Source organism: Salmo salar, chromosome 21 (assembly GCF_965601325.2).
Source record: "Salmo salar chromosome 21, fSalSal1, whole genome shotgun sequence".
Lineage (NCBI taxonomy): Eukaryota > Metazoa > Chordata > Actinopteri > Salmoniformes > Salmonidae > Salmo > Salmo salar.
Genome location: NC_138311.1, coordinates 33,448,527 through 33,460,779, shown reverse-complemented (window position 1 = coordinate 33,460,779; position 12,253 = coordinate 33,448,527). Strand labels below are relative to the sequence as shown.

Here is a 12,253-nt window from a genome sequence, read left to right as displayed (position 1 = left end):
TGGTTTGTCGAGATATCATTTATTTATTGAAAATAAGAATTTTTGTCAACAGAACACCATAGAAGTGTCTTTCAGTACCATAATATATTATGTCATCCCTCTCCCAAAGTGTCACACAGCAGGTTATAGTTCGTCATATTCCTACCTTCAGAGTTTAACACGAACAAGGGTCGCCTCAATGCACATTATGAAATCAATGTATACACAAAAACACAGCTAAAAGTATTCACAGGGAGCAGGAGAGAGGAACATAGTTCAAAATGAACAGAGGTTGGTTTTTAAACAAGGTTTCTTAATCTCAATTAAGGCTTAATTATACAAAAACAATCAAGTTAGGGAGCTTATGAAGTAACCAGCGCTTTCAACTCTTATTGGAACACATGAAAAGAACCCCACCCCCCAAAAAGAAGGTAATGTACATTATACACAAAAACTAAGTCTGAGGACTCACACAGTCACATGCTGCCCTCAGGGTCTGGCAACACTTATGAAAAGGAGACCATCTATGTCTCAAATGACACCCTATTCCCACCGTAGTGCACTGCCAGAACCCTTAGTGCACTCCACATGGGCTCTGGAAGAAACAAAAACACAAAAAACATGTTTTACATTACATGGGATATAGGGTCTCATTTGAGATTTGCCTACTATAGTTGTCCGCTCCACAGTTTGAAAGCTTATCACTGTCCAGTCCATGAGCCGAGCGAATGACGATAGCCGTCCAGTCAGTGACCAGATCTCAGCCCTACAGTTGAGTTGTCAACAGTCAGTGAACAGAGCGAAGCTCTACAGTTGTCCACATTCGGTGATGACAATCTTCTTGCTGGGTTTGCCAGTCTTGGTGCCCAGCTCTCCCATGCTGCGAACCACGTCCATGCCCTCTCTGACGAAGCCAAAGGCCACGTGTTTGAAGTCCAAGTGCTCAGCCTTCTTCAAAGTGATGAAGAACTGGGAGTTATTGGTGTCTCGGCCGTGGTTGGCCATGGACAGCAGCCCCGGGCCTGTGTGGCGCACGTCAAAATTCTCATCCTCAAACTTGTCCCCGTAGATGGATTTCCCTCCCGTCCCATCCTGGTTGGTGATGTCTCCACCCTGAGGAAAGAGGACAATACAGAGACAGGACCAAGCAGAGTTATACATTCTTGCAGTGGTTTACAAAATGTTTTGTGTTCCAAGAGGCACTAACTGTGACCTATGTTTTGGGAAACATGGTATTGAAGGTTATGAAAGCACTTTGGCTCTGATTATTGTCTGGTTTGAGGCTAACCCCACAACTGCACTCCCAGCTTCTCACCTGACACATGAAGTCCGGTACGACCCTGTGGAAGACAGAGTTGCGCAGCCCGAAGCCTTTCTGTCCTGTACACAGCGCTCTGAAATTCTCAGCTGTCTTGGGGACGATGTGAGAGAACAGTTCTATGGTGACCGTTCCCAGGGGCTCGTCATCAGCGGAGATAGAGAGGTACACCTGGGGGCAGAGTTTCATATTGATTCTTTTACAGGCATTCATGGACTCTTTAGAAATGTTATTAAACATTATTTTAGGTGGAGGGGACAAAAGTGGTAGGCTAGGCAACCCACCTATACATTAGCAGACAGGGGAAACACTGACCTGGGGATTGGCGTCTCTGGAATGTTCCTGTACCCTGGACAGTTGGGGGGAGGAGAGGGATGAGGCCTCTGATTGGCTCATACGACTCTGACACTCACAGAAGGTCTTCCTGAAACACTCGGCCAGCTCCGCTGTCTTAAACTTGGCTGCCAACTGTTCCACCTTACCCTCACCCTCTGGAATTTTGTGTTGATAAAAAAAAAGATCAATTCATAAATGATATAGGAATCAATATATTTACGTAGCTTTGTGTGAGTGTTGCCGAGCTATGTATAGACCTACCTGAAAAGTCAGTAGCTGTCCAGAATAGGGCTTGGTTAGAAGTGTTCATGGGTTTGAGCTCCATGCTCTGACAGATGGTGTGATTGGCACAGACCTTCAGAACCTGCTCCCTCCTCATCAGCACCCGGTAGAACCTCTTATCGGGGTGGAAGAGGATCTTGATGTCTCCCACACCCCTCTCCTTCCACTGGCCCAGGTCTCTCTCCCAGCGGTACAGCTTGGTACGCTCCTTAAACAGGATCTCCTCATCCTCCTCCCCTGACTTAGTCTCCACCTGGACAACACAGTTACACGCAGGTTAGTGACCAGACCAAGAGCTTATACATCAAGAGGGTGTAAGATTACAGAACTCATACAGAAATGTATTGAGTAGAACATGGAACAAACTAACATGCTGATATTATCTTCTATATTATTGTGTGTAGCTACGTTTGCCCGTAGAGAGAGCATTGCATTGTGGATTTTGTAGACGACTTGAGATGCAACAGATTTCCATAACAACTTTCCATGTTGCTACAAACGTTATTATGACGCCAAAATGAATGTAAATTATATACTTTTGTTAAATCACACTTTTTCCCACATAGTGTTATTTAACCCTGTAAATGAAAGAATGACTGGTTTTGTGGACTTTTCCTTTAAACAGATAGATTGGGGGAAGGCCCTGCGTCAGACTAGTGTCCTGTCCAGGCAGTGTACTTGTAAAACAAGCTGCCTCACTACAGAAACCGGTCTGCTCCTATGAGCCATTCTTGCTCACACACACCAAGGCTACTTACTTTACTTCATAACGATGACATTCCCAGTAAGGGTAAGTGGAGACAGATGAGAAGCAGTGCAATGATAAGTACCTCTGGTAGAGAGACTATGGGTTCAAAGTCAATGCCCACATTATTAGTGTCCTCTTCATCACTCCCCTCCTCCCCTCCCTCAGCTTTGGCTGGGGCTGCAGCTCCAAACAACGTAGCCCCGGCGTTCGCCCACGAGAAGTTGGAATCTAACAATGAAACTCTGCCTCCTGAATGGTTAATGACTGAACTGAGACCTGTCCTTCTGCTGTAGAGGACTGGACGTCTGCCTCCTGAATGGTTAATGACTGAACTGAGACCTGTTCTTCTGCAGTAGAGGACTGGACGTCTGCCTCCTGAATGGTTAATGACTGAACTGAGACCTGTTCTTCTGCTGTAGCGGACTGGACGTCTGCCTCCTGAATGGTTACTGATTGAACTGAGACCTGATCCTCTGCTGTAGAAGACTGGATGTCAGCATCCTGGATGTAACCAACTGTTCTGTGGCCTGTTCCTGGCTACCTGGGGTTGGGATTTCAGCCTCCTGTATTGTTAAGGACTGATCTGGGACATGTTCCTCTGCTGTAGAGGACTGGACTTTTGCCTCCTGGATGGTAACCGACTGTTCTGTGGCCTATTCCTGGCTACCTGGGGCTGAGACTTCAACCTTCTGGATGGCTAAGGACTGAAATGGGACCTGTTTTTCTGCTGTAGTGGACTGGACTTCGCCGGTGCTGGAGGACACAGCCTCAGATGAAACAGGGTCTGAGCTTCTCTCAGCATCCTAAAACACAATAACTAAAACGGTTAACATTTGCTTGAGAGAACCACTTTCAATTTCTTATAACCCAATGCCACATAAGTTGTTTACCTATGTGCAAACAAATGCATATCATATAATCTCACCAGGGCCTCCTGTGCTTTGCGGACCTCTGTCTCAAAGTCCTCAGGCTTGTCCTTCTCTGCCTCGCTGTCGCTGCCTTCACCACAGAAGAAGGTTGAAGGTAGCTGCAGGTTCCTGGCTTTCTGTTCTTCCTCTGGAGTAGGCCTCTTCTCCCATACCACCTCAACCTCCGGGTCCAGACCCTCAACACCTGCCTCGGCCTGGCCTGCTGAGAGGAGACGAGTGGAGCAGGTTATTGGTGAAGTAACTTTTGAGGAGAAATTTCACCCCAACCTGTCCTATTCATACCCATCTCTATAGCTGCTTTGGCCATGAAACTTACCAGAACCTGCACTTGCAGCCTCTCTCTCAGGAGGATCCTGGTACAGTTTTCCATTCAGGGCTTTAACTGCTGTCTCAAAGTCCTCATCTGCAATATTCACAGCACAAATTAACCTTAGCAACACTGTCAACTACAATTACTAAACGGTTGCTCATGCAGGTAGAAAACGTTTAAGAGAGAATGTTTCTCACCATCTGTCTGGTCGTCGCTGGTATATCCTGGTTCGTTCTGGTAGCAGAAGAAGGTGAGAGGCAGCATGAGTTCCCTGGCCAGAAGAGCCTGCTCAACTGTTGGCTGCCTCACATACACCACTTCCACCTCACCGTCGGCCTCCGCCTGGGAGGGTGCTATAACACAACACAAATGTTGAGAACTCAGTCAGGAGGCCCCCTTCCAACAGAACAGTGTACAGAACAGAGAGACATTGAGAGCAGGAACCATAATACAACTATATTCATCTCCAAGGTGAATTTGAATTATTATTGAAAATTGGATCTACAGAAACTGTAATATGACTTGACGTAATTATGCTCCAAGGTTATTGTTTGGTACTAAAAAGGCAGGCTAACATTTTATTTACTAGAAAGTCACAAAACCAGTTCACTAAGCAGGTAGGTGCATGTCTAGGGTTAGTTCCTCATCAAAACACATGCATCTAAAAAGACTGACACCATGCATTTCACCACACCGAGCGAGCAGGCTCCTATATCTCTGACAATGCTATTACTACTGAGTAAATCAATCTCAAAAGCATTATAAACATTAGAACCATGGATCTACAGTGTACTGTACATGAGGCCAACCATAGAGGATAGCAGTTTTACCATTTCTTCCTGCTGCTCTAAAACCAATCCATAGATTGCTGTCCAGTGGTAGAACAAGTTTTGCTTGTGACATACAGAACATGCTACCGGAGTTTCAACTCTGGCTCTTTCACTGGGACATATTGTAAATCTCGGAAAGTATTCAGACCCCTTCCCCTTTTCCACATTTTGTTAAGTTACAGCCTTATTCTAAAATGGATTAAATACATTTTAAAAAATCCTCCTCAATCTACACACAATACCCCATAATGACAAAGCTAAAACATTTTTTTTATAAAAATAAATAAAAAACGTTTCATTATTTTTTTAACCCCTTCTTTGACCACAAAATTGTGATATCCAATTTATATTTACAGTCTTGTCCCATCGCTGCAACTCCCGTACAGATCCCAACTATGTCCTGTCCCCATTTCTGCCTTCATGAAGACGAAGCCTGCAATAAATCTTGTGACTGCATTATTTTGTATAATATACTAAATGTAATGGATCATATAATCAATTACATCGGCTATCATATCAAACAACTTATATAAAAATACCAAATGTGAGGAAGAGTGGATGTAAGTTAGGCTAATGGGACCGACGGTTATGTTCTGTCCTACTAACGCAAGAGTGTGGGCTGGTGGGAGGAGCAATGCGATAAACCAATGGGACATGAATGGAATCACAACACAATGGGGTCAAATTATGTGAAAACTCCATAATGGGCATCACCATTCAAAAACAAGTGGTTTACACTGAACCACAAGCTCAACAAAAACAATCAAGAAAGGATAACAAAAGGCTTACCTTTTTCTGAGATTTTGAATGCAGTTACAGGCTGGGAGGTCCGACCGCTGTCTTTAACCTTGGAGCTCTCTGAAGAACCATCCTTCTTGGACGATGGGGGGCTGCTTCCAAAGAACTTCTGGAGAGAGTCTGTTCTAAAGAGGAACTTGGGTGGGGACATCACCATCCTGGAGAGGTTGAGAAGGCTAGCTTGTCCAAGCACTGTTGTCCCCATCGCTATTGCTTCCTTCTGAGGAAGGGTCTCACTGGAGGCTATTGGAGTGACCAGAATCTCATTCTCCTGGGCAGTTTTAGCCTGGTCAAAGACATCTCTGAAGGAGTTAGCCACATCCTTCAGTTTGAATCTCACAGCTAACTGCTCAACATTTCCCTTAGCTACCTCGGCAAAGTCAATAGCGCTCCAGACCCAGGCCTTCTCAGCACCCTTCATGGGCTCCAACTTCATAGAAGATGTGACCCAGTGGTTGGCGCAGATTTTCAGGACTTGGTCTCTCCTCATGATGAGTCTGACTCGTTTGGTGTTGTAGTTCTGCAGTATCTTGAGGTCGCCGATGCCCCTCTCCTTCCACTGGTTCAGGTCTTTGTCATAGCGATACAGCTTTGCCCTGTGGCTGAAACACACATTTTCATTCTCCTCTCCAGTGGAGATCTCTACCAGGTCTGGCAGGGAAACCACAGGCTTAAAGTACAGGCCATCCCGCTCCTCCTCCTGGCTAATGTCCTGCTCCTCGTTCATTGACACCCCGCTCTGGTTCATCTTGGCCAGCGACTTGGCGGGACTGACGACAGGCTGGAAGCTGAAGTTAAAGCCAGCTGTGGATTCTCCAAAGCAGAAGAGGTTCTTCCTGATTGGGCTGCTTGCCAGGGGTGAGGCGTAGACAGAGGTGTCAGCACTGTCGTCCAGAGCCTCTTCTCTCAGGTCATAGCTGTCCCATTCTAAGGTAGGGCCAGTGCTCTCCGCGTGGGGCTTGATAATCAGACCAGAGGTGTTACTGGCTGTCGTGATGTTAGCTTGGCTGTCGTCCTCCTTGATCTTGGTTCTGTCATCGGTCAGGAAAGATTTAAGATCTTTCAGGCCGGACTTCATCTCCTCTGCCTTCTGGATGAGATGTGCAGTTCTGCCCATGTCAACAAGCTTGTGAGGAGTCTGCAGTGGGATGTCTAACAGGAGCCTCTGACACTCCTCAAACTTTAGCTTGAACCCCTCAGCCAGCTCAGGGGTTTTAAACTTGGCAGCGAGTTGCTCCAGTCTGGCATCTCCATCAGAGAAGTCATTAGCCAGCCACATCCAGGCCTTGTCGGAGCCAGCCAAGGGCTTCAGGTTCATGGTGGTGGTAATCCAGTGGTTGGCACATACCTTCAGGACCTGCTCTCTCCTCATCAGAACCCTAAGCCTGCCATTGGTGGCGTTCTTCAGGAACTTGAGGACCCCAACGCCCCTCTCCTTCCACTGGCTGATGTCTCCGTCAAACCTGAAGAGCTTCACTCTCTGGGAGTAGAGGGCCAATTCGTCCTCCTCTCCTGTGACCAGGTCCACCTTCTCTGGCATCTGGACCACAGGCTCAAACTGGATATTGTCATTCTCCTTTGTCTTGTATATGTCCTCCTCATCCTGGTCAGCTGAGGTGTCTGCCTTCTGGTTTGACTGAAGGGATGTGAACAGCTGCTCACCAGCGTGGGTGAAGCCTTTGAAAATGGAGTCAGTCTGGCCAAACTGGAAGTCTCCTTGTGAGTTTTTAGCCAAGTCTGCAAAACTGTAGTCGTTGGGTTTGCTAGTGAAGAGGGGATTTTCATCCTGACCTGTCTTGTCCACTGACAGCGCTGATGCATATACACTGACACCAGATTCCTTCTCTTTCTCTTTGTGCTGCTCTGCGATATTCTTCAGGAACATTGATGCAGACCCTGAAGCAGGAGTCTGAGTTTCAGCTGGTAGGGTTTCCTTTGCAGTTTCCTGAGTGCCAAACTTAAAGCCACCTGCTGGGATGGGCATGGTGAAAGAGAAGCCTGCAGCACTGGGGGTACTGCTTTCAGCCTGAGGAGGGGTCTCAAACTTGAAGGATGCAGGGGAACGTTTATCAACTTTGCCTGTACCAAACTGCAAAGAGCTGTCACTGTTGAAGTTTGCTTTAAACCCAGTGCCTGTGGGTTGAGTAGAGGCACTCCGACGCCCGAAGTTAAAGCTGAAAGATGAGCTGGAAGTGGCGGCTGTTGCTGTGCTCTTAACATTGGGGTTGGGCATCTCACAGGAGACACATTGATTAGCAGAGTTGTTGTTTCTGACTAGACATGCGTCACAGTCCCACTGTCCCCCCTGCCTGGCAAACATGGCCCCAAAAGAGGAGCTGCTAGCATTGGGGTTGGGTGTCTGGCAGGAAACACACTTAGAGGCAGATGCATCATTCCTCACTAGACAGGTGTCACAGTCCCATTGTCCATCCTTCTTTGAAAAAAGAGCAGCAAAGCCTGACACTGTTGGCTTTGTTGTTGGTGCTACCTCTACTGTTGATTTTGCTGAAGGGTTAGGAGTTTGACAAGAAACACAACTGCTTGAAGAAGCCTCGTTTCTTACAACGCATGTATCACAGTCCCATTGCCCTAGTTTGTTGCTGAATTGGGCACCAAATCCAGACCTAGTTGAGAGGGTTGCCAAAGCTGGGGCACCAGCAGCAGCTTTTCCTGAAGGGTTAGGAGTTTGACAAGAGAGACAACTGTTTGCAGATGCCTCATTTCTTACAGCGCATGTATCACAGTCCCACTGTCCTGGCTTTTTGCCGAACTGCACACCAAATCCAGAGTCAAATGGCATGGTTGAGGGCTTTGATTCTGCTGCTACTTTTGTGGTTTCTTGCCTCTTTCCAAACTGGGCAACAAAACCAGCAGCAGGTATATAAGTGGTGCCACTGGTTCCAAACGTAAAGGAGGAGGGTATCTGAGCTCCAAAAGACCCAAATCCTTTTCCAATAGATCCTGAGCTGCTGGTGTCTTTTGACGAGTCAGCTCCAAATCTAAAAGTAAATCCTCCCACTGAAGCTGCCCCACTAGTAAAGCCTTTGATGTCAGTAGTCAGTGTGTGGGCCGGCTTCGATGGGACATTAGGGTTGGCAGTCTGGCAGGAAACACACTGCATAACTTTTGCTGCATTTCTTACACAGCACACATTGCAGTCCCACTCCTCGTACTTCTTTGCAAACTGGGCAGTAAAGTTTGTCGCCAATGGATCAGAGGGTTTAGGAAAATGATTTTTCCTATCTGACTGATCTTGCTGCTTTTCTGGAGATTTGGGAACGATCTTCTGAGCCTCTTCAAACTTTGTCTTGAAGAGCAATGCCTCGTCTTGCGTTTTGTACCGGATGGCCAGTTGCTCAGGTCTTGGTTCCTCATCCGCATAATCAACGGCATTCCAGACCCAGGACTTGTCAGATCCAGCATTTGGTTTCAGGAGCATATCTGGCGTGATGTAGTGGTTAGCGTAGATCTTCAGAACCTGCTCCCTCATCAGTAGACGCACTTTTCCTGATCTACTGTGCTTTAGGATTTTGACTAAGCCGATACCTCTCTCTTTCCACTCTTTTGTCTCCGCATCGAATCTGAACAGCTTGGCCCTGTTACAGAACATCTCCTCCTCTTCCTCCTCTCCAGTCTTCACGTCTACTTTGTCAGGGAGGGGCACAATAGGCTCAAAGTGAGGCCCATCCTCGTCCTCCTCCACATGAGTGCTGTCGTTATTGCTCTCTGCTCCCTTCTCCTCCTCCGCTGTGTTTGCCAGCCCAAATACTGGCATGGTTACATCAGTGAAACTAAATGGCTGGTCAATTTTTCCAAACAGGTTTGGTTTGTCCTGGATCTGGATTGTGTCAGCAAAGGAGAACCCATGAGTGCTTTTAGTGCCAAAGGTAAAAATCCCTCCCTGGCTACGAGGCTCTTGGGGCTTCCCCTCTGAGGGACCCTCAGATTTGGTGGGAATGTCTGATGTCAGAAGACCCAACAGGCTCTCATTGTTTTTGGACTTGAAGGTGAAGTCCCCATCATTGGATTTAAAGTTGGAGTTGAATTTAAAGGCAGCGGATGATGGAGTGGACTGGGCGACTATTCCAGCACCAAAGCTGGGCAACTTAGGAGGCTCAGCAGGGATCGGCTGGCCAAAAGAGATCTTCCCAAATCCCACAGGCTTCCCCTCGACGCTCTTTGGTGGTTGGACAGGTACAATGGAGGGCTTGGTGAAGTAGCCAGGCTCTGGGAGGGGAGGGTTGGTGGCGGGCTGAGAGTCGGCCCCAAATCTAAAAGTGAATCCTCCCACTGAAGCTGACCCACCAGTAAAGACTTTAGTTTTAGTAGCCTGTTTGTCATTCTCTTGGGTCACGTCCTGGTCCTCGTCCACAGACACTCTGATCTGGTTCAGCTTGGCCGGGGACTTGGAGGGACTGATAACTGGTTGGAAGCTGAAGCCAGAGGTGCATTCTCCAAAGCAGAAGAGGATTTTCCTCATTGGGCTACTGGCTAAATGAAAGGCATATCCAACTTCAAAAGGAAAAAAGTTAGATAAATACATTTTTAAAAGGCACAATTGTTATTATTTTTCACTAGCCAAACAGCAGCCAGCCACATGGTTTGTTCTAAAGCAGAGGGATGGGCCTGGAGTAATGCAAACTTTCAAATAAATAACTGAAATGATGCAAGGACAAGATCAAAAGATAGATTTAAACATCATTTTTAACTATACACACTTGTTTGTGAATCTTTTGGGTTATGCTGAGGTAATACGTGTGTACTAAGCTCCTGAGGGAAGAATCAATGGGTATGTATATCAATCAATATATCAATATATCAATAAATATTGCAGATTGGACTTTTAATTGGACAGAGCATATAACAAGTATATATATATCACTAAAATATAGTATTCATTGTTCTGTATGCATAAGACATAAGCTTTACCTTTTCTAGATATCTTTACCATTTCCTCATTGAATACATTCTCCATTCGGTCTTGTAGTTCAGAGAGTGACTTCTTGACATCTTCAACGGAGACATGAGGGTTAAAAGTGCTAGGTAAGCCCTCAATTCCCGGCGGGACAGAGAAAGACTGGAAACTCTATGAGAGATCAGGAACCAAGGTAAAGTCACATAACCACAGAAAGCAGATTTTTTGGGTCATACTACAAAAGTCTAGAGAGGCTGTTTCCTCTGTTAACAGAATGAGTGATGTCACCTTGAGGAAATGGATGTGATCCTCTGTGTGTGAGAGCTGCTCCAGCTCAGCGTCTTTCCTCCTCAGCTCAACAACCTCCTGCTCCAGCTGCTTCAGGTGTCCTTCAGTTCTACTCACTTCAGCCATCTCCTTGGCTTTGATCAGTTGCTTCACCATAGAGCTCCTTCTCTCAATGGAGCGGATAAGCTCAGGAAAGATCCTCTCACTGTCCTCCACTGCTGCCTGTGCAGAGCTCTGTTAGGACACACAGAGAGGACAGGGCCCACTTCAACCATTCCATTCACTCAGCTCTCATCAGGACCCTAGTAAGCTTGTTCCCCACAGTGGGGCTCAGTGGGATTACAGTTTCTTAGACAAAAATAAAGTCATTTTTTGAGAAGGCCATCAGCCAAATGACCTCTTCAAGACTTACCTTGACAAACTGTATAGACTGTCTCGCCCCCAACACCCCCATCTCTGTCTTCTGGATTCTCTGCTTTAATATCTGCTGTTTCTCATCCAACTGTTTCTGTACAAAAATAAATCAGAATAAATATTAAATACATCACAAAAACACCAAATCAAAGAAAGTATTGTGCTATGTACAAGATCAAATGTTGATATATTTTAATATTTTAAAAACCCAACGTAAATCAAAACCACGAGGTAATACTAATTAGAAAAGCATAATTGAAATGTAGAATAGATTTAGAATGTAGAGTAGACTTAATAAGACAATAAGACTTGTAAGAGGCACTGGATATGTTATGGTGCATCGTGCTTTTTCCTGTTTGAGCCCTTAGAACACTTCCTTAGTAATCAACTGTGGTAATAGACATGAGAGTGAAATACAAAGCTCATGTCCTTACCTGCTTTTCAGCTCTTTCTGCTGCAGCTGACACTGTATCATGGCCTTTATGTTCATCCACTGTACAAAGATAACAGATACACTGCTGATCGGTACGACAGTAAACCTCCAGCAGTTTATCATGATGAGAGCAGATCTTCTCATGTAGTTGTGTGGATGCTTTGACCAGCTTGTGCTTCTTTAATGGAGCTACTTCATAATGAGGCTGTAGATGAGTCTCACAGTAAGAGGCCAGACACACCAGACAGGATTTCACAGATTTTAGTTTTCTCCCAGTGCAGAAATCACACTCCACATCTCCAGGTCCAGCAAAACAGTGAGCAGGAGAAGCAGCATGGAGTCCTGTGTTCTTCAGTTTCTCCACCAATTCAATCAGTAGAGTATTTTTGTTCAAAACAGGCCTCGGGGAAAAGGTCTTTCTACACTGTGGACAGTTGTAGACACCGTTCAGATCACCCTGATTCCAGCAGTCCTCAATACAGCCCATACAGTAGTTGTGTCCACAGGGAATAGCCACAGGATCCTTCAGTAGATCCAGGCAAATTGAACAATTTATCAAGTCCATTGCATCTGCCATTATAGTAAACACATCAACGGGCTGAGCAGCAAAGTATCACAGATCAGTTTCATTTCTCTGGAAATGCTTGTTGTGTGGGAGAGTGGGAACGTTTCC

The 12,253-nt window shown here is 46.0% G+C and overlaps 1 protein-coding gene across 4 annotated transcripts; it reads right to left on the bottom strand.

The window, feature by feature from the left end:
* On the bottom strand, positions 1-12,253 carry LOC106582157 (peptidyl-prolyl cis-trans isomerase A). Of its 4 annotated transcripts, none has more exons than XM_082967105.1 (13): positions 11,582-12,253; positions 11,146-11,241; positions 10,734-10,967; positions 10,460-10,616; positions 5,522-10,042; positions 4,100-4,255; positions 3,909-3,995; positions 3,589-3,791; positions 3,380-3,466; positions 1,895-2,168; positions 1,613-1,788; positions 1,295-1,468; positions 1-1,092 (listed from the first exon to the last, which is right to left on the bottom strand). In XM_082967105.1, the coding sequence occupies exons 1-13, from the start codon at positions 12,155-12,157 to the stop codon at positions 787-789; spliced, it is 7,047 nt and encodes a 2,348-aa protein (XP_082823231.1). In that variant the 5' UTR covers positions 12,158-12,253; the 3' UTR covers positions 1-786. The 4 variants fall into 4 exon arrangements, with proteins under 4 accessions (XP_082823231.1, XP_014020431.3, XP_082823232.1 ...); XM_014164956.3 differs by having other exon boundaries at positions 3,589-3,794; positions 11,582-12,252; XM_082967106.1 differs by lacking the exon at positions 5,522-10,042 and having other exon boundaries at positions 3,589-3,794; positions 11,582-12,239.

Bases quoted from the DNA above. Each gene is read 5' to 3' on its own strand.
- LOC106582157 (XM_014164956.3), bottom strand. From the start codon at position 12,157: ATGGCAGATGCAATGGACTTGATAAATTGTTCAATTTGCCTGGATCTA. The intron at 4,256-5,521 runs GTAAGCCTTTTG...GTTGTGTTATAG, and splicing joins ATTCAAAATCTCAGAAAAAG to CACCCTCCCAGGCGGAGGCC. The intron at 1,789-1,894 runs GTAGGTCTATAC...ACAAAATTCCAG, and splicing joins GACAGCTACTGACTTTTCAG to AGGGTGAGGGTAAGGTGGAA.